The 17,792-nt window shown below is 38.6% G+C and overlaps 1 protein-coding gene across 2 annotated transcripts in view; it reads left to right on the top strand.

Moving 5' to 3' along the window:
• Positions 1-684: 684 nt before the first annotated feature.
• The window catches only part of RPAP3 (RNA polymerase II associated protein 3), a 43,620-nt gene continuing 26,512 nt past the window's right edge, over positions 685-17,792 (top strand). The window contains exons 1-7 of one of the 2 annotated variants that reach the window (XM_054443056.2): positions 685-819; positions 3,930-4,088; positions 5,175-5,315; positions 9,030-9,152; positions 10,362-10,489; positions 15,928-16,049; positions 17,358-17,428. In XM_054443056.2, coding sequence (XP_054299031.1) covers positions 3,936-4,088; positions 5,175-5,315; positions 9,030-9,152; positions 10,362-10,489; positions 15,928-16,049; positions 17,358-17,428 — 738 coding nt within the window. In that variant the 5' untranslated portion in view covers positions 685-819; positions 3,930-3,935. The remainder of the gene's footprint in view (positions 820-3,929; positions 4,089-5,174; positions 5,316-9,029; positions 9,153-10,361; positions 10,490-15,927; positions 16,050-17,357; positions 17,429-17,792) is intronic. The other variant, XM_054443057.1, reaches the window with a different exon arrangement.

Here is a 17,792-nt window from a genome sequence, read left to right as displayed (position 1 = left end):
TGGAAAGTTTCATTTGTTTGTGTTTCCTTTTGTAGACTTCTACAATTATTTTTGTTTTGCTTTCGTTTAAGAGTTGTCATTGCAACGAAGACTCCCTCACACGGGAAGCAGAAGCAAAAAGTGTTAAAAGTTTCGTTCTTTTTTCTCTGTAAGCCAGAGCATATCTAAAGACAGATTGTAACATTGGCACATGTCAAAGAAAGACTCAGAGATAGATTCACTTAGAAAAGGAGTTTACTTGCAAAAGATGCGAGGAGTTGGACGGAAGGACTAGTTTGCCAAATACCAGTACTTAAAGGGAAAAAAAATCCCCTAAAATTACCAGGATTACCAGTTGACAGTAGTCTGTTCATGGTGGAAAAACAGTAACTTTCTCACATGGTTATTATACTCACAAAGGTCAGACAAATTAATGTCACAAAGGTCAGACATTAGCAAGGTAAATATTAGGGATTAAACTGTTTGAAGGCAATCCAAGGAAATATTCAAGGTTTTATTGTTTTGGAGATCAGAAAATCAGGATGATCCTGCAGTTTTTGGGTTATCTCCTATTAAGTTTAGTCATATTGGAAGCAGGCAGAAGGCTCAAATATTGCTTTTACATACCCTCAAGCCACCAAGCTGGTTCCATCCTGAGAAGGAAGTCACGAAGCTGACTTCCTGCGCGCGCTCAAGCCCAGGCTAAAGGGGGCGGGGCGAGGCCGCGGGGGCTTGTGGGGAAGTGCAGGAGGCGGGGCTTTGCGTGAGTCGCTACCGGGCTCGGCGTGAGTCGCTGTGGGGCTGAGGGGGTGGCAGTGCGGCGGGTTACGGCCTGGTCAGGTGAGCGGGCGTTGCGGTTCTCGCTGCCCGGAGCAGCGTAGGAGATCCTTGGGGTGGCCGGTGGGAGGAGGGGTAGTGGTTATGGGTACCGGTGAGGCGGGGCGGGTTAGGGCTGGCGGTGGAGGCGCGCGTTGAGGCGGCGCGTCGGTGTCCAGGGTAGCGGCGTTCCGGGGCGCGCGTTCCCGGAGGGGCTCGCCCCCGCAACCCGGGCCTGCGCGCTCTGCTTTGCAGGCGGATCCTCCACCCTGCTGCGGTTTGCGGTGCTCGGGAAGGCAGAGCCGCCCTCCCGCAAAGACCGCGGTGGGGCCCGCCCCCTTGCGGCGTGGGTGTGCGGTGTTCGCCGGGACAGCGAGTGTGAAACTGATACCCCCAGCGCTGGAAGTTTCTGATTCTTGGCTCGCACCCCTGCCCCATCGCAGGGTCCCTGGGAGAGTTTTTGGGCCTGCTCGAGCAGCAGCGGTGATGGGTGAAATGGAAAAGCATCTAACCCGCGTCAGCATCTCACTGACTTGTTGCTCTTTTATTCATTTATTTGAGTTCCCAACAAAGTGTTGTACTAGTTTTGTTTTTGAATGAGTTGTGCATATATGGTCAAACATGGACACTGCCTGAAAGAAGCTTAAACCTAATTTAGTTGTTGAGGCTATGAGTCAGAAGACCTATCTGCATCTGCAACTGTCCCTTCTTAGTGAGGTATTTTTCACTGTCCTAAACAAATGTTTTTCTAATTCCGTCTCTCTCCCTCCCACCTTACTAATCTCCCCTCCGCCTAAAGCTTTGAATCTTCTACCTTTTTGGAGATTTTGACCCATCACTCATCCTTTTTCCTGTATCTTTTACTTTGTTGCTCTTCCCCCAGACTATGCTCAAGAACAAGTCTTATACTGTCAAAGGCAAATGTACTGTAATCTCCATATAATCTCATTTACTTAACTCATTTCATTCCCCCCTCCTTTTTTTTTGGTCCCAGGCTGGAGTGCAGTGGGCCCATCACCGCCCACTGTAGCCTCGATCTTCCGATCCTCCCACCTCAGCCTCCTGAGTAGCTGGAATTATAGGCACCCGCCACCATGCCTGGCTAATTTTTGTGTTTTTAGTAGAGATGGGAGTCTCGAAGTGTTGCCCAGGCTGATCTAGGAACTCCTGAGCCCAAGCTATTACCCCTGCCCTCCAACCTCTGCATCCCAAAGTGCTGGGATTACAGGCATGAGCCACCGTGGTTGGCCTTCCACCCTTTAAAAAAAATCTCATTGAAACTCTAAATAGAGGTCAGGCACGGTGGCTCACGCCTGTAATCCCAGCACTTTGGGAGGCCGAGGCGGGCGGACCACTTGAGGTCAGGATTTCGAGACCAGCCTGGCCAACGTGGTGAAACCCCGTCTCTACTAAAAAAAAAAATGCAAAAATTATCCGGGCGTGGTGGCCTGCACCTGTAATCCCAGCTACTCGGGAGGCTGAGGCAGGAGAATCACTTGAACCTAGGAGGTGGAGGTTGCAGTGAGCTGAGTTCCCGCCACCGCACTCCAGCCTGGGCGACAGAGCGAGACTGTCTCAAAAAAGAAAAAAGAAAAAAAACCAAAAATTCTGAATAGTCTTTTTATGACTAAATATAATGCACTTTCTTTCCCTCTGTGGCATTTGGCACTGCTAACCTCTCTCACTTTCTTCAACTCATTTTTTGTCATCTGTAACAGTACACTCTAGGTTTTCCTCCCAACTGTCTAGGTGCTACTGCCTACTTTTTTCTTCCTTGGCATCTCTTTCTCCATTTAGTGTTCTCCAGGTTCACCCCATTCCCCAGTTGTCACAGTGGTTAAACATGGCCACATCCTTGATTCTAGCTTCTACCTTATGCTAGTGACACCAGAATTTATCTCTATTCCTATATAGCTACCTACGGGGTATCTCCTCGCCCCATTAGCACTCAAATTCAGCATATCCCAAACAAATAATCTGACTTTCCGTTTGCCCTCCAACTTTGATGCCTCTTTTCCTTTTAACATTGTATTTCTTGAGTCAAAATGGCATCAGTAATCTTACCAGGGTCCCAAGCCAGAAATCTAGGCCACTGTTTGAGTCTTTCTCTGTTCTCCAACACCTCAGTCTAGTCAATCATCAAGTTCTTTTTATTTTACTACCTTGATAGTTTCACATAACTTTCAGAATATAGGTCAGACCTCATGGCCTGCCATTTCAAGTCTGTCCCATGTCCACCTCTTTAATTTTCTTTTCTTTCATTCTCCCTCATAATTCCTCACTCTGCCTGCCAAGTGACTTTCCCTGTTAGTCACTTGGCGGGCCCCTTTGAAATCCAGCTAAAGTTCCAACACCTCTGGGGACTCCTTCCTTGACTCCACCACCCTACCATCTGATCCATGCCTATTTTTTTGCAGTCAGTTCCATAGCATCTGTATGTACCTCTCACACAGGGTTATCAACCAGGGGTTATTTTACCTCTCAGGGAACATTTGGCACTGTCTGGGATTCTTCGTTGTCACAGTCCATGAGGGGAAGGGATAATCCTGGCACCTAGTTGGTAGAGGACAGAAACGTTGCCAACCCTCCTACAATGCACAAGACAGCACTCTTACAACAAATTTTTTGGCCCAAAATGTCAGTAATCCCAAGGTTGAGAAACCCTGCCTAACATATTTTGTTACTAGTGCTTTATGTATTTTTTTCTTCTCCACTACACAAGGGACCTTGTCTTGTTTTTGCATCCCTAAATCTTGATTCAGGGCCTTTCACATAGTAGAAGTTAAATGTTGGAAGAAAAAGAAATAAAGGAGGTAATTGCTCAACTCCAAAGATGAGCAGCCTGTCTGCTACCACAGGCTACTTGATAATTTCAGTGATTTTTCTCCCCATTGCCTTTCTTTAATGTTGCCTTTCAAGGATGCTTAAACTTGTCTATTTTTCATTTGTTGATTCAGCAACTGATTTATTTTTAAAGTATTCTATTGATTTTTCTTTATTCGGCGTCAGTTGGCTCTCTTCTGTCCGTGTATCTTGGCCACTTATGAAGTGGTAAAAGATAATTAGCTAGCTTTCAGAAAAATAAACCAAATAGGCCTATTCTTATCAGAAGTTGGTTGTTCAAAATTCTGCAGGCCATAATGACTTCAGCAAATAAAGCAATCGAATTACAACTACAAGTGAAACAAAATGCAGAAGAATTACAAGACTTTATGAGGGATTTAGAAAACTGGGAAAAAGACATTAAACAAAAGGATATGGAACTAAGAAGACAGAATGGTGTTCCTGAAGAGGTAAATTAAGAATTCGTAATTAAGATCCACCAAAACTATTTTTATAAAAATAAAGCATAACTTTTAAAAATGTTTTGTGAAAATACTGAAATTGAAGTGAGTTGCTTCACTGTCAATTTTTTTTCTTTTTTTTTGCGATGGAGTCTCGCTCTGTCACCAGGCTGGAGTGCAGTGGCGCGATCTCGGCTCACTGCAACCTCTGCCTCCTGGGTTCAAGCAATTCTCCTGCCTTGGCCTCCTGAGTAACTGGGACTACAGGCGTGCACCACCACGCCCAGCTACTTTTTGTATTTTTTTTTTTTAGTAGAGACGGGGTCTTATCATGTTGGCCAGGATGGTCTTGATCTCTTGACCTCAAGTGATCCACCCACCTTGGCCTCCTGAAGTGCTGGGATTACAGGCATGAGCTACCGTGCCCGGCCCACTGTCAATGTTTTTAGAAATTCTGCTTTTCAAAAAGTCTTTGTAATAATTAAATATATTACCATATTTTAAGGCTTAGTGAGTAGTTACTGAAGGGATGATCATGTGATAATACTTAGAGGTAAATAAATGACTAGCATCATAAAATATGTAGAGGTGTGTGTGTATAAAAATAATATGTGTGATTATGAACTAATGATATATTAACATACCATATTGGCATAAAAATGCAGATAGTACCTAGGTTCAACCAAAAGTTTTTCTTAAGACAGTGCATTTAAATATGGCTGGGTTTTTCATACTGTACATAATATGGAGGCAGTTCAGTTTGTCTTTTCACTACTGCTGGTTCATCGTACTAAGGCTGAAGATAGGTCGTTTTTGAAGGTTGAATTTAGGATTGCAAATTAAAGGTATAATTAGAATTTCTAGATAATAACTTTTTTCTTGTGATTGAACAATGTTCAACACTCATCAAAGTATGAATTAAACTTTTCAAGTATAATTATTATAAGTGAAGGTGGTAAATTGGTCTTTTTAAACACTTTAAAATTAAAAAAATTCTTAGAAGAAAATATAGTGAGAATTTTAAACATAGCTAGTTATACAAAGAGTAACAGAGCATAATACTCACAACTTTGTGTTTTTTTTTTCCCTCCTTAGAATTTACCTCCTATTCGAAATGGGAATTTTAGGAAAAAGAAAAAAGGCAAAGCTAAAGAGTCTTCCAAAAAAACCAAAGAGGAAAACACAAAAAACAGGATAAAATCTTACGATTATGAGGCGTGGGCAAAACTTGATGTGGTAAGTTAATCTGGTCATTTGCTTCTTAATATTTGAGTAAAATTTTGTGGGAGTTAGCTGATAATCATGGGTTAAGTGAAACATAACGTAGAGTTATGACCTGTGTCTTTCTCTTATACATGATTTTATGTGGAATAAACATTTAATTACATAGCTCTTTAGTTAATGAGGTAATTTTTTTTTTCTGTAATCCTCTTTCAGCGAATGGTGGCTAAAACAGCCAGGATTTTATTTTTTCTTTCTTTTTACAAAAATTACTATTTACTTATTACTATTTATTTATCTAGTGTACTCTTCATCCAGTTTCCTCTGGTGGTTACATCTTTCTTAGCTGTAGTATACAGTATCAAAACTAGGAAATTGACATTGGTACAGTGTGTGTATGGTTCTGTGTTATTTTATCCCATGTGTAGGTTTGGATAACCCAACCGCAATTAAGATACAGATATATGGCACCACCACAAAGGTTCCCTTTGTGCCATGCCTTTATAGTCATACTGCTCCTCTCTTCGCCACCTTCTCTAACCCCTAAACAGTCAGAATTCTAAGATACTCCCAGAAAAGAATGACTGCAGATGTCGTTGTAAACTGAAGGACCTATAGAAATCTGCTAAAAGAGAGTACCTTTGTGTCTAGTCTTAGAACTGGGGCTGTGTGACAATAAACATAGGCCTGTCTTGATCCTAGGAAGGTGGGCTTCTTTACCCTTCTAGACTGGGATAGCAGATATGTGTCCTCCCATCTCCCACATGTGATACACAACATACTTGGAGAATCACCACCAGTGCTCTGCCTTACAACCCTTTACCAGTGTTTCAAGCAGCCACTGTCGTGTCAGCCTGTGAAAGAGAACCTGTTGGCCAGCCCTATTCTGCACTCTGATCTACTTTAAAGGTTGATGTGGTTAGGGGTGTGTATGTTGGGGGATGTGATAACCAACTGATGAATTTGGAATATATATTCCTCTTTAGTTTTTAAACAAGTGTTTATTATGTAATATTTGATTCATACCAAAGAATATGTAGAGATGTATGTTCTAAAGCATAGTAATAAAATGAATACATGAGCCTACCATCTAACTTAAAGAGAATGTTTCCAATATTATTGAAGCTACTGGTATGCTCCTTTCTAATCCCATGTTCTTTTCTCACCTCTCCTCCCAGAAGTAACCGCTGTGTGATTTCTCTGTTTATTTTCTTTGCATTTTTCTGTTTAACATTTTTACTGAGGTATAATGTGTATCAAGTCCAAAAATCTTAAGTGTGCATCTTCCTGAATTTTTACTCAAGTGTACACCTGTGAAACCACTGTTTGGATCAAGATACAGAACATTCTGGGAGGCTGAGGCACGAGAATGGCTTGAACCCGGGAGGCGGAGGTTGCAGTGAGCCAAGATCACACCACTGCACTGCAACCTGGGCCACAGAGGGAGACTCTGTCTCAAAAAAAAAAAAAAAAAAAAACATTTCCAGCCTCGCAGAGGCCTTCCTTTCAGTAGATGACCTCTGAAAAGTAGCCACTGTTCTGACCTCTCATACTGTAGATAGTTTTGGAATTTCATATAAATGTATTATACAGTATGCATTATTTAAGTTCGACTTCTTTTGCTGTCATTATATGAGATCCATATTGTGAGTAGCAGCAGTTCTTTTTCATTGCTGACCAGAATTCCATTGTGTGGATGTCTCAATTTGTATGTCCATTCTCTTATTGATAATACTTTTGTATTGTTGGCGGTTTGGGGCTATGATGAATAAACCTGCTGTGAACATTCTTGTATTAGTCTTTTGGTGAATATAAGCACCCTAGAGGAGATTTGCTGGGTCATAGTTTATAAATACATTTAGTTTTAGAAAATACTGTCAAACAGTTTTCCAAATTATTTGTGTGGTATTTTTCTTAATAAAACTAAGGCTAATTAAGAGAGCACTGGGACTTTTATTTAGTTTGCCATCTGCTTCAGGATTGTCCCAATATAAGAGAAGTAAAATTTTGAGTCTTGAATTTATCACTGTTGGAACTACTTTCTGAAAACAGAATTTATTCTCAAGTTCACGTAGCCTGTCTTCATTTTTTGTGTGTGTGACTTTTTGTTATATAGCCTGTTCCTTTTCATCAGTTGGTGTCTTCTTATAATGCCCGTTCCTGAAAGGCATCATCTCAGATGATTTCTTATAGAGATGTTTTCTACACAGGCATTTACTCATTCAACAGATATTGATTGAGCTCCTGCTGTATGTGGACAATGCCATCAAGATGGTACTGCATAGCTTGCAATTGTCATGTTAGTGTCTGTATACAAGATATAGTTGTTTAATTCCCATTTCATTCTAGTTCAGATCTGAGCAGCTGCTTTAGTGTTCTGCTGCTGTTAGTTTTCTGTACATGTCAGCATAGCAGGGTTGGATAATCCTGCTACAATGTTGGTAGGCTGGTGGTATTTCTAGAATCTTCATGCTAAAACACATAGCTAAATTTTAGTCCATGTTTCAGTGTTCATTTAATGAAACTATGCATAGTTTTTTTATTTTTATAAGCAATTTTTTTCCTACGTAAATAACTTTAGTGTTTGAATGCAAAAAGAATTTTCTTTACATAATAATTAAAGTTTGTGTTTAAATGTGCTTTAATGAACTCTAATGGTCATCACGGTGGCTCATGCCTGTAATCCCAACACTTTGGGAGGCTGAGGCGGGCAGATTGCTTGGGCTTAGGATCCAGACCAGCCTGGGCAACATGGCAAAAGCCCGTCTCTACAAAAGATAAAAAAACTAGCTGCGCATGGTGGTGCATGCCTGTAGTCCCAGTTACTTGGGAAAGCGAGGTGGGAAGATGGCTTGAGCCTGGGAGATGGAGGTTGCGGTAAGCTGACATCACACTACTGCACTCCAGCCTAGGCAACAGAGCCAGGTGCTGTCTCAAAAATAAAATAAAAATAAAATCTTACTAAAAATCATTATTTTATCATATAAAAAATAAGAGGAAAATTCTGGTGGCGGTCTATGAAATTATTTATTACCATGAAAGTAGTGTGAGTCAAAAGAGATTGAGAATCGTGGGACTAGCACACTTTTTATTTTTCCTTTAGTAGGGGCAGCTATATTTTGGAATACACTGAGAGACAGTATAACATATCGATTGAGGGCTCTTGGAGGGAGTAGACTTGGTCACTTACTAGCTGAGTGACCTTGAATGAGTTAACTAACTTCTGCATTTCAGTTCCCTCAAGTGAAAAACATGGGTAATTATACCTTCCTCATAGGTTATTGTGAAGATTAGGAGTTAATGTGCTCTTTTTTTGTTCGTTTTAAAATAGTTTTTTGTTTTAAAATAAGGAAGAAAAAAAATTTTTTTTTAAACTTTTTCTGCTACTGGGTGCTAATTATATTAGTTTAGGGCTATTTGCAAACTTCCTTTAAGCCATAAGACCTAGCTGCTAATAGTTTGTGATTTAGGGGTGATTTGTACAGTCTGTTGACTTAGCTTTATGAGTTCAAAGTCAGATTCTTGGTTTGGATCTTGGTTTTCTAAGCAAAGGCATCTTTTTCTCTGGATATAATCTTAACAATGAGAGATTTGGGTTGCTTTGTAAGCCTGTAGGTCCTTAGATTGTAACAATTTACATTCATTTGAGTGTATTTTTTTAGTATGTCTTTTTTCTTTTTTTTCCTAATCATATAATTATGACCCCTGTTTTCCTTCTTTTGATTTTAGGACAGTATCCTTGATGAGCTTGACAAAGACGATAGTACCCATGAGTCTCTCTCTCAAGAATCAGAGTCGGAAGAAGATGGGATTCATGTAGATTCACAAAAGGCTCTTGTTTTAAAAGAAAAGGTACTAATTAGTTAGGTTTTGTTTTTTTTCAGGTAAGCAGGAGATGTTGAAAATCATGTGGATCCTAAAGTTTCTTGAGCATAGTTTTAGTAGGTGTTTAAACTTTATGTTGTTATTGGCTACATCCCTCTCTGGAGGCATTGTAACATAGTGGTTAGGAGTACATGCTCTGGAGCCAGATTACCTGGGTTCAAATCTCTGATAAGTTCTTTAAACTTCTGAACTTCAGTTTTCTCATCTGCAAAATGATAATAATAATATTACCAACCTCAGTGGGTTCTTAATGAGTAGTAAGTGAACTATTTTATGTAAAATGCTTGGACTGTACCTGGAGTTGTCCAGTGTTTTTAGTAGTAGATTGAAGTAACTTGAAATTAGTGTGTGATTCTTGGCGTAAATATTATATTCCACTCCCGGGTATCAAAGGCTATCTTTGGTTACTTTTTGGAATGTTCAGTATCTCCCTGAGGGATGTCTCATTATTATAAAACCAGCTATATTACTTTCACAAAGGTGGAACTCTTTTCAGATTAAACTCTTGATGCTTTTTTTTGGTTACATTTCTGTAGGTTGGCATTGTCAATAAGGAGTATAATGCTGGGTATTTTACTCATTTTTCTGCTTGGGCTCTTGGGTTGTGCCCATACAGTGACCATGTACAGTTACCCTTGAACAATGTGGGGTCAGTGCTTCATGCAGTAAAAAATCTGCATATAACTTTTGACTCCCCAAAAACTTAACTACTAATAGCTTACTGTTGACCGGAAGCAGTATGGATAATACAAATAGTTGATTAGCACAAATTTTATGTGTTATATGTATTATATACTGTATTCTTACAGAAAAGTAAGCTAGAGAAAAGAAAATGTTATTAGAACATTTTAAGGAAGAGAATGTGTATTTATTTATATAAATATATTTTACTGTGTAGAAGTGGATCATATAAAAGTTTTCATCCTTGTCATCTTCACATTGAGTAGGCTGAGGAAGGGGAAGGGGAGGAGTTGGTCTTGCTCTCTCGGGTGGCAGAGGCAGAAGAGGTGGAAAAGGTGGAAGGGGAGGCAGGCACACTTGGTGTAGACTTTTATTGGAAAAAATCCACATTTAAGTGGACCCATGCACTTCAAACCTGAGTTGTTCAAGGGTCAACTGTAGTGAATTTCAGAATTTGTAAAAAAGATCATTTTATATAATTTTCTTTTCTTTCAGGGCAATAAATACTTCAAACAAGGAAAATATGATGAAGCAATTGACTGCTACACAAAAGGCATGGATGCTGATCCATATAATCCCGTGTTGCCAACGAACAGAGCGTCAGCGTATTTTAGACTGAAAAAGTAAGAACTTTCTGTAATGTGTGTGAATGTGAATGTCTTATGTATATATGGAGACTTATTAAAAAAAAAGTGTGGAATAAAGTGTGGAAGACAGATTGAAAATGTATTGCATTTTCTTTTCAACTGTAAATTCTTATAGCTCACTCCTTTTTATTGAATTATTTTGTTTAAGCCATTTTAAACATCTGGTGCTAAAACCTTGTTCCCATAGCTCACTTTACTGAGGTATTCCTCTAAAAATTCAGTAATAGTGTTCTTTTCTAATTCACAAAGCTAAAAAAGTTAGTTGGATATTTTTAGAAATTAATATCCTGTCATTTTGAAAAACCATTTATCCACTATTTAATCTAGAGAACATTTTTTATGGAATACTTAAAATGTGTTTCAACATTTGTTTGTCTTTAAGTCATACCGACTTTTAAAGTAAATGATGTGGAAGAATATAAATGTGGTATTGTCTTATCACATGCAGGTAACCAACCTATCATAGGGGTTTTTTAAAAAGATAAACACCATCAAGGAAGACATTCTTACTGTTTTAATTATTTGGAAATAAAATTTTATTGGTATCTGAGTTTTTACTATTTAAATAACATTTTTATGTCTTTGAAACTCTTGATATTAATCTTCTAAAAATTAGGGGAATATTTACATTTTATAATATTCGATATCTGTAATATATGTGGCATATACATGAATTACAGAGAATAGTTTAAAATAAGCCTATATAAGCACCCCTCTCAAGAACCAGAACATTACCATTATTTTTGAAGTTACCTTGATGCTCCTTTCTGTATCCTGTCCCTTGCCTCCCTCCCAGTTAACCACTATCTTGAATTATATATTTGTCATCCTTTTGATTTAAAAAAGGTTTATTATATATGTATATGTTCCTAAATAATATATTGTATAATCTTGCTTATTTTTGAGTTTAAAAGTATGTCATACTGTGTGTAGTTTTCTGTGGCTCACCTATTTATTATATTTTTATGATTCATTTTTGTTTTGATGCTTATAGCTCTAGAGCTCTCATTGTAACTGTTATATAGGATAATTTCTTTTTAGAAATATACCATTATGTGTCTATTCTTGTGTTGCCGGATTGTTGGTTCGTTCCTTTCTTCCTTTCTTTTTCTCTCTCTCCCTCCCACTCTTTCTTCCCTCCTTCTGTCCCTCTTTCTTTCTATTGCCCACCTTCTGTCCTTTCTTTCCTTATTTCAGCAATGCTGTGAACATTTTTATATGTTTCTTGGTGTCGGGTCATAAGATGTGTAGATGTTCAGCTTCACAGGATGATGGCAAAGGTAGTTTGTTGTTACACAGTTGTTACAAAGGTAAATGGATGAGTTTACATTCTCATTAGCAGTGTATAGTAATACCTATTTCCTACCCTTACCAACATTGATATAATTGGGCTTCTTAATTGTTTTCAATCTAGTGGGTATAAAATGGCATTTCATTGTGTCTTTGAAATGACATTTTGCATTTCTCAACTATTAGTAAGGTTTTCATTTCTCAACTATTAGTAAGGTTAAGCATCTTATATATTTTCCACTCTTGTTTTTTTCTTTTTTTTCCCTGTGATATGCCTATTTGGTGTTTGGCCATTTTTTTTTTTTTTAAGGCTTTTCCTATTGATTTATTTTGAGAGTTCTTTATTCTGGATAACTAATCTTTTGGTCTTTTTCATAATAATTGTCTTCTCTCAATTTGTAGCTTATCTTCTTTATGGAATTTTAATGAATATAAACATTCAATTTTAATATATTTCAACTTCTTGATTTTTTAAAAAGATTAGGACTTTATAAAATGATTTGTTCAAAAAAATAGTTTGCTGCTTGAGTTCATCATAGTCTCCTCTAATTTCTTCTAAACATTTTTAAGATTTAATTTTCACATTTAGGTGTTTTCACATATGCTGAAGGTTTTTCCAGCTCTATTTTTGGAATAGCCCTACTTTCCCCTGTGGATCTGCCATGCTACTATTGTCATATGTCATGTTTGCCGAGATCACTTTCTCATCTCTCTGTTCTTTACACTGGTCTATTGCCTGTCCTTACATCCATTCCACACTATCTTTAATTATTATAGCATTGTAATTGTAAGTCTTAGTATTTAGTGTACTGCGTATTCTCCTACCTTTTATTATTCAGGAATGTCTTGGGTATTCTTGGACTTTTACTCATCAATGTAACTTTTAGAATCATCTTCCCAAATTCCTTAAAATACCCTGTTGGGATTTTGATCAGAATTGTATTACATTTATAAATCAGTCTGGAGAGAATCATATTATGTGTTTTTGTACTTTATTATAGATGAATGTGAAATATCTCCACTTAGATTGTCATTAATGTCTTTGAAAACAGTCTTACAATTTTTTGCATCTGTGTTTGGTAGGTCTTTGTTAGATGTTTTGTTTGTTTGTCTCTTGTTGGTCTCTCGTAGTCACCTTACTAAACTTATAATACGTCCAGCAATGTCTCTAGATTGTTTTGAGTTTTCTTTTTGGACCATCTTATCATTTGAGAATAATTTCAGTCCTTTTTCTTTGTTTCTAGTCCTTGTGTTTCTTTCTTGTGGAACTGCATTGGTGAAGACCTGTATGTAATACCAAGAAAAAGCAGTGATAACGGGCATTCTTGTTTCTCGCATTAAAGGGAATGCTACTAATGTTTCACCATTAGGAATTATAGGCATACCTTGTTTTATTGTGTGTCGCTTTATTGCGTCCACAGATACTGTTTTTACAAAACGAAAGTTTGTGGCAACCTTATATCAGGCAAGTCAAGCAACTCTATTGGTGCCATTTGTCCAACAGCATGTGTTTACTTTGTGTCTCTATGTCACGTTTTGGTAATTGTTGCAGTATTTCAGATTTATTATAATTGTATCTGTTATGGTGTTCTCTGATCAGGGATCTTTGATGTTTCTATTGTAATTGTTTTGGAGAGCCATCAAGCACACCCATATGTTGTTGTGCATTCTGTCTGCTTCATTGACCAGCTGCCCCTGCCCCCCCATCTGTCTCCTTCTCCTTGGGCTTCCCTATTTCCTGAGACACAACAGTATTGAAATTAGGCCAGTTAATAACCGTACAGTGAGGCCAGGCATGGTGGCTCACACCTGTAATCCCAGCACTTTGGGAGGCTGAGGCGGGTAGATCACTTGAGGTCAGGAGTTGGAGACCAGCCTGGCCAACATGGTGAAACCCTGTCTGTACTAAAAATACAAAAAATTAGCCAGGTGTGGTGGCGCATGCCTATAATCCCAGCTACTCGGGAGGGTGAGGCAGGAAAATCGCTTGAGCCCAGGAGGCAGAGATTGCAGTGAGTTGAGATCATGCTGCTGCACTCCAGCCTGGGCGAGAGAGTGAGACTCTGTCCCAAGGGCTACTCCAATGAACACAAATAATTAAAAGCAAAAGAAGCTTATTGTTGATAGGGAGAAGGTTTTATTGGTCTGTATAGAAGATCAAACCAGCCACAACATTCCCCTGAGCCAAAGTCTAATCCAGTGCAAGGCTCTAATGCTCTTCAATTTAGTGAAGGTTGAGAGAGGTGAGAAAGCTGCAGAAGAAAAGTTGAAAGCTAGCAGAAGTTGGTTCATGAGGTTTAAGGAAAGAAGCTGTCTCCATAACATAAAAGTGGAAGGTGAAGCAGCAGGTGCTGATGGAGAACCTGCAGAAAGTTATCCAGAAGATCTAGCTAAGGTAATTGATGAAGGTGACTGTGTTAAACAACACACACATTTTCAGCGTTGACTAAACAGCCTTCTGTTAGAAGACAGTGCCATTTAGGGCTTTCACAGCTAGAGAGAATGCCTGGCTTCAAAGGACAGTCTGATTCTCTTGTTAGGAGCTAATGCAGCTGGTGACTTTAAGTTGAAGACAGTGCTCATTTACCGTTCCAAAAGTCCTAGGGCCCTTAGGAATTGTGCTAAATCTACTCTGCCTGTGCTCTATAAGTAAAACAACAAAGTCTGGATGACAGCACATCTATTTATGAACTGGTTTACTGAACATTTTAAGCCAACTGTTGAGACCTACTGCTTAGGAAAAAAGATTTGTGGGAGGCCGAGGCGGGCAGATCACAAGGTCAGGAGATCGAGACCATCCTGGCAAACACGGTGAAACCCCGTCTGTACTAAAAATACAAAAAATTAGCCAGGCATGGTGGCGGGCACCTGTAGTCCCAGCTACTTGGGAGGCTGAGGCAGGAGAATGGTGTGAACCTGGGAGGCGGAGCTTGCAGTGAGCCAGATCGTGCCACTGCACTCCAGCCTGGGCGACGGAGCGAGACTCTGTCTCAAAAAAAAAAAAAAAAAAAAGGTTTATTTGAAAGTAGTGTACTGACAGTGCACCTACTCACCCAAGATCTCTGATGGAGATGTACGAGGACATGAATGTTGTTTTCATGCCTCCTAACACAATATCCGTTCTGCAGCCCATGGATCAAAGAGTCATTTTCAATTTCAATTCTCGTTATTTAAGAAATACATTTCATAGGCTATAGCTGTCATAGATCGTGATTCCTCTAGTGGATCTAGACAAAGTAGATTGAAACCTGGAAAGGATTAACTATTTTAGATGCCATTAAGAATGTCCATAATTCATGGGAGGAGGTCAAAATATCAGTGTTAACAGGAGTTTGGAAGAAGTTGATTTCAACTCTTATGGATGACTTTGAGGGGTTAAAGATTTTAGTGGAGGAAGATGTGACCGAATTGCTGCAGTCTTGTGTTCAAACTTGAATGGATGATCAGTTGCTTCTTATGGATGAGCAAAGAATGTGGTTTCTTGAGATAGAATTTATTCCTGGTGAAGGTGCCATGAACATTTTTGAAATGACAACTGAAGATTTAGAACATTATATAAACTTAGTTGATAAAGTGGCAGAGTTTGAGAGGATTGACTCCAATATTGAAAGAAGTTCTATTATGTAAATGCTATCAAACAGCATCACATGCTACCACCACCACCCTGATCGGTCAGTAGCCATCAACATCAAGGCAAGATCCTCCAACAGCACAAAGATAAATAGTCACTAAAGACTCAGATAATTATTAGCATTTTTTAGCAATGAAGTATTTTTCAATTAAGGTATATACATTGTTATTTAGACATAAAGCTTTTGCACACTTACTAGATTACAGTATAGTGTAAATAAAACTTTTGTATGCATTGGAAAACCAAAAAATTTGTGTGACTAGCTTTATTGTGACATTTACTTTCTTGTGGTGGTCTAGAATCAAACCCACAATATCTTTGAGGAATGGCAGTATTGCTTTTATTATGCTTAATTAACTAAAAGGAGGTGGGAAAAATGCCTTCAGTGGGTAAGTAAATTCCCTTTTCAAGGATTTCAGAAACAAATTTTGAAGTTTTGGTTTAGTAAATTAGTTTTACTAACTTTATATATTTTAATGTTTTTAAATTGCAGATTTGCTGTTGCTGAGTCTGATTGTAATTTAGCAATTGCCTTGAATAGAAGTTATACAAAGGCTTATTCCAGACGAGGTGCTGCTCGATTTGCTTTGCAAAAATTAGAAGAGGCCAAAAAAGGTATTTTCTAGTCACTATCTAAAAAATTCTTTAACAGTGTTATCTCACAGATGCTATATAGAGAATACTGAGTAATCACAGTTACTACCTTCAGAGAGCTTTCTGTATTTGAACAAAGGTCGTTTTTGCAACTGAAATGATACCTTGATATTTTTAAGAAAGAATGCATTATTTGCCACCAATCAGAATTTGGTTCAAATTCTCATGTTACTAAGTACTAGCTATGTGACCAGTATCTCCTCTGATTTTCAGTTTCTCATCTGTAAAATAGGCATTAAAATGTCTTGTTGGCTTTAGTGAGGCAAGAGGTAGTGTGTTTAAAGCTCATAACACATGTTTGTTCACTTATAAATTCTAAGCCTTCTGTTATTTCATAAAATAGGTTTGTGTATTATAAATCACAAAATCTGAATAAAGCTGATATTTAATTGGATTTTGCTGCTGCTTAGGTTTTTTTTTTTTTTGAGACAGAGTCTTGCTTTTTCACCCAGGCTGGAGTGCAATGGTGTGATCTCCACTCATAGCAACCTCTGCCTCCCGGGTTCAAGTTATTTTCCCTGCCTCAGCCTCCCAAGTATCCGGGATTACAGGTGCCCACCACCATGCCCGGCTAATTTTTGTAATTTTGGTAGAGACAGGGTTTTGCCATGTTGGCCAGGCTGGTCTTGACTCCTGACTTCAGGTGATCCGCCCACCTTGGCCTTCCAAAGTGCTGGGATTACAGGAGTGAGCCACTGCGCCCGGCCTGCTTCTTGGTTTTATGATATACAACTTATGATAGCAGGTATCCTTCCTGGGGCTGGTGGAAGATGGTTTGTCATAGGATTTTGTCTGCCCTGGGGGAGAAGAAGAAAGTTCAGTGGCTTGGCTCAGCACAGTGGCTTACTCCTGTAATCCTAGCACTCTGGGAGGCCAAGGTGGGAAGACTACTTGAGGCCAGGAGTTTGAGACTAATCTGGCCAACGAGGAGAAAACCTGTCTCTACTAAAAATACAAAAATTAGCTGAACTTGTTGGTGTGTGCCTGTAGTCCTAGCTACTCAGGAGGCTGAGGTACAGAATCACTGGAACCTGGGAACTGGAGGTTGCAGTGAGCCAAGATTGTGCCACTGCACTCAGCCTGGGCAACAGAGTGAAATCTGTCTCAAAAAAAGAAAGTTCGGTGGCCTAATGATAGTATTTCTTTGTTTCTCCTTTATTTTGCTGTAGGACAGTTGCCTAATTGTCACAGGCAACAAAAGATTGTTTTGTACAGGTTTTAAAATATTACCTATCTTTAAAAATTTTTTTTATCTTCTCTTTTACTTAGATTATGAAAGAGTATTAGAACTAGAACCAAATAACTTTGAAGCAACAAATGAACTCAGGAAAATCAGTCAGGTAAACTATAGTTATTTAAATTAAGTGTATTACTTAATGACCTTTATTTGAAGAAGTAAAGCTTTTTGCATAGATTTTGTACTATAGATTTCTTAATATTGAGATTTTCTAATTTTAATTCTTTGTACTATAGAGTTTTACTAAATGAATTTGCAAGCTAGAGGGAGTGTAATGGTATTTAAAGACCCTTGATTGTTCTAAAAGTTGCCTGAGATCTTTAGAACTACTGCTGCTTTACTCTTTCTCAGATGACAGAATTATTATTTTTTTATCCCACTGATTTTCTTCCTTTTTGGCTTATGCACTGTTTGAAACATTGAGAGAAAAGTGACAGTGATTGGGGAAAGTGTGCTTTTAAATATTA

Source organism: Pongo pygmaeus, chromosome 10, assembly GCF_028885625.2.
Source record: "Pongo pygmaeus isolate AG05252 chromosome 10, NHGRI_mPonPyg2-v2.0_pri, whole genome shotgun sequence".
In the NCBI taxonomy this organism is placed as follows: Eukaryota; Metazoa; Chordata; class Mammalia; order Primates; family Hominidae; genus Pongo; species Pongo pygmaeus.
Note: the sequence above shows the minus strand (reverse complement) of the source record. Positions and strands in the feature narration are given on the sequence as shown.